The sequence below is a fragment of the Dipteris shenzhenensis genome, chromosome 25 (assembly GCF_047967505.1).
Source record: "Dipteris shenzhenensis isolate YYH24624 ecotype China chromosome 25, Dip_SZ_1.0, whole genome shotgun sequence".
NCBI classification, from domain to species: Eukaryota; Viridiplantae; Streptophyta; class Polypodiopsida; order Gleicheniales; family Dipteridaceae; genus Dipteris; species Dipteris shenzhenensis.
In genome coordinates this window covers 25,630,688-25,634,659 of record NC_141620.1, presented here as the reverse complement: position 1 = coordinate 25,634,659, position 3,972 = coordinate 25,630,688, and the positions used below count along the sequence as shown (strand labels likewise).

Sequence of the window (3,972 nt, the reverse complement as noted above, 5' to 3'; positions counted from 1 at the left end):
ATAGTATTAAATGTTGTTGGAGCACCAATAATTGTCTTGAGGGGGTCATAAGCCATTGGCTGGGCACTTTTCGACTCAAAAATGGATGAGACCACGAGCCATTCCTCCATGTGAAGGGTCCCCAAGAGGCGATGGAAATTTAAAAAAATTGTGTTGTGGGAGTTTGGGAGGCACTTGCCACGGGCGAGGTCACGGGGGCCATCCATATTCCTATTCTTAAAATGGCTTGATCTGAGAATGGCTGAGATTTTATCTCAGTTATCAGGGACCATAACATGTCCATGAATCAAATTGAGAACCCATTGGTGATATGGCTTTGGTTAAGTCAAACCCTTTTAACGTAATTGTCTTGAGGGGGTTGCAATCCAAGCCATTGGCTAGGCACCTTTCGAGTCGAGGAAACGAACTATTCCTCCACATAAAGGGTCCCTAAGAGGTGATTGGAATTTCAAAAAATTTTGTTGTAGGAGTTTGGGAGGTACTTGCCATGAGCGAGGTCACGAGGGCTACCCATATTCCTATTCTAAAAATGGCTTGATCTGATGCAGAGGCAACTGAGATTTGATCTTAGTCAATCTAGGACCGTTACGTGTCCATGAATCGAATTGAGAAGCCATTGGTGATATGGCTCTGGTCAAGTCACACCCTTTTATCATAATCACTCCACAGTCCTAATCGCTCCTTGAACCGAAACTATTAATTAATTAATTGTGCCTCTCAATCGATCACTTTATTAATCGATTAACCTAAGTATTGCCCACCTCATCACTCCGTCATCCCTCCGTATTCCTCCCCGAGCATCCCTCCTCTCTCCCTCTGCATCTGTCCCTCCCCCCCTCAAACCCTCTCCAACCTCTCCCTCTCTCCTTGCTGCTCCCTCTCCCTCTCCCTCCCCTTCCTCTCTCTTCTCTCCCGCTCCCTCCCCTTCCTCTCTCTTCTCTCCCGCTCCCTCTCCTCTCCCCTCTCCCTCTACCTCCCTCGCCTCAGCATGCCTTGTGTATTTATAGATCCCTGAGCTTTTGGAGACCTTTGACAATCGTAGACTATTTGGCTTCTGGAGACTTCTAATCAATCGTGCTACTCGACCTTACAATTAACTGACCCCACCTTACGTTAATTCTTGCCCCAGTCCCACCACATGGACTAATTAACTAATAGCGAGTTTTTCCTCGCTTGGGGCCCTCTCCTACCAATTTCAATTAGTTTTGGTCAGTGGTGGCTTAATTAACCTATGTTTATCTATGGATTAATTTATTTATGCTTTAGTTAAACTATGTTAAATCTCTACGGCTTAATTTATTTATGCATAGACTATGTGCAAGGGGGGCTTCCCCAAACGTTTAATAAAAAATTGAACCCAAAACCTTCCTTCTCAAAGAGTGTGCCCTACCATCCAGCTACAAAGTGATCTCCTTATAATAGTATTACCAAGGCTCCCTTCTCCCCAATGTCAAGTGTCCCTCCCTCTTTAATGCCCCTCCCTTATTTAAATTAACCTCCCCCCTCGCCCCTCCTTTATTTAATTCGAGCCCTTCCCCTTGTATGCCCCTCCCCGCTCCCCCTCCCCCAATAAATTAATTAATTGCCCCCAAATTCTTGGACGACCTATTCATAGGAGAGTGAAGCCCTTGGCAAAATGTTTAAGAAGAGATTGGCCCTCCCCACTCGTGAGATTGCCCCTTCCCCACTCGTGAGATTGCCCCTAGGCGTTCCTCCTTTATTTAATTCAAGCGCTCTCCCCTTATCCCACTCCCCCAAAACAAATTAATTAAATGCCCCCAAATTCAATTGGGGCTATCTATTCATAGGACTTGGCAAAATCTGTAAGAAGGGGTTAAGGAGGGAAAGCGTTTAAGAAGAGTTCAAAGGAAAAAGAAGGAGTGGTTTGACACGGCCGGCATTCCCATTGTTTGACTGCCCACCTAAGGAAGGATCTCTCTCTCTCTCCCATGCATACATATATATATATATATATATATATATCCCCTCTATGGGCACCTCCTCACAACATCAGCAGCTCTCCCAGCCTCGCCCTCCATATCATCTCCCTGCACCTCCTCACTACGCAAATCTTCTGCCTCAGCTCGCGTCCATATCCTCTCCCTCCCACTCTACCCTCCTTCCCATGCTCCGCCTCCGCCAGCCCACCAGTTCCAGCTGCCCATTCTGCTGCCTGCACACCGTTGTCAGCATTTTCTTCTTGGTCGCTCTCCTCGCCGCTTTCCAGCCCGCTTCTGCTCGCCCTCCTCCCGTCGATCATAAGTGGAGCATCATCTCCGCGTCCCCCAGCCCCTGGAATCATAACCATACGCTTGAGTATTACGTCCATGTTCGCACAAACGACGTCGACCTCGGCCAACTCATACCTCCTATCAATCAAACGCTCACAAACTCCTTCGGATCCACTCAGCTGTTCGCCTTCAACGTCACCCGGGGGGCTGATCCTCAATCGACGCAGTTGGGGTTCATCCGCGGATACACAGTGCAGGCTAGCTATGATTCCACTTCCATCGGCATTGAGGTGGAGGGCTTGTCTTACGATGATGGCTCCTTCAAAGGCACCATACAGCTTCAAGGCTTCGTCGCTGCTGGAACTAACGAAATCGCAGTGGTGGGAGGCACCGGGGCTTTCAGAGGCGCAAGAGGTTATGCCGTCGTAACACAAGTGAGCTCCCAAGGGAATGCGTTTCTTTATCACCACCAGCTGCATTTTCTCTAATCTGTTTATGCTATTCACTGTTTCTCATGGATGTGGATATGCGGGAGCCACGAATCGTACCGTTTCAATTTCCAACATGGATCCAATGGTACTTGTAAGCGCCTTGCGCGTTTGATAATAAGATGAGCTGCATTAATTTCAATCGTCGGTTGGTGAATTCAGAAAACTATGAGCTCTTTTGCTTTACAGAGCAAATGCGAATGACTTTATAGTTCTAAGCTCAATTGGAACGTAATAAGTACCTTATGAGACGTTATCTCGTTAACACAAAGTCGACACAACGAGTAACTCTTCATCCATTCTTACAAACTTACGCGAGATGGAATGTTTGGTCAAACTAAGATGTATTCAAATCTACGTCTATATCTCATAAAAAATCTCCCAAACAATCATCATAAACTAAGATGTTCCATTCCCTATGGGAGTAGAAGCACCCTGGCGTCCCCTTGAAGGCCTCAATCGGGTGTGTGAGTTGGGTGGGTGAGTTATTAGATTATAATTATTATTTTTTAAACTCTTTCTTATAGCCTTCTTATCACTAAGCTTCCCATTTGTGTGCCTAAACCTTCATATATGTTGCTTTACGTATTCAGGTTCGGTCTTTAAATGTGATCCAATTCTTCTCCAGATTTGCAAAGCCTCTAGCTTCATAGCGGCGCTTGCTCTCTTTAATCTTCTCTTAATATTATCGATAAGATGGATCCTACCCAAGAAGAAGGCATGCCCTTGGAACTCTCAAAGTCCATGTATACTGAGCTTAAGGTCAAAGTTATCATCCACTTGGTGATGAGATGCCAAACAAAATAGATTATGTTAGAATGTGGGTTTTTCCATGTGTAAATTAGAAAATTTGGCATGTTTATCATCGGAAACATAACAAAGCAAGGAAGAAAATACTCTACTAGTATCCATTATCAACCAAGGCAATGCCCTAATACATGTCCTACTTCATACAGGCATGTTTAGCGTAAAGTCTTCCAAGCCTACTCAAAGACAAAATTTAGTCCTATGGTATACTCTAGAGTATACTCTACACTTTTTATGACATGTTTGTACTATACAATGTTTGAACTATGCATGCTAAGGTTTTCTTACATATTCTTGATATTGAGTAAGAATGCATCCAAATGGTAAAACATCTTTCTTGGATACAAGTGAGTGATTATTATTTGTATTTTGATTCTTGAACTAACTACACTTTCAGCAGCAAGTAAGTCCTCAGTATGAGGCATTCGCATCTCCAACTGCATGTG

The 3,972-nt window shown here is 44.7% G+C and overlaps 1 protein-coding gene across 1 annotated transcript; it reads left to right on the top strand.

The window, feature by feature from the left end:
• The first annotated feature begins 1,990 nt into the window (after positions 1–1,990).
• On the top strand, positions 1,991–2,719 carry LOC147885662 (uncharacterized). The gene has a single exon (XM_087396181.1). It carries the CDS (start codon positions 1,991–1,993, stop codon positions 2,717–2,719), a length of 729 nt encoding a protein of 242 aa, XP_087252307.1.
• Positions 2,720–3,972: the final 1,253 nt, after the last annotated feature.

Bases quoted from the DNA above. Each gene is read 5' to 3' on its own strand.
- LOC147885662 (XM_087396181.1), top strand. From the start codon at position 1,991: ATGGGCACCTCCTCACAACATCAGCAGCTCTCCCAGCCTCGCCCTCCA.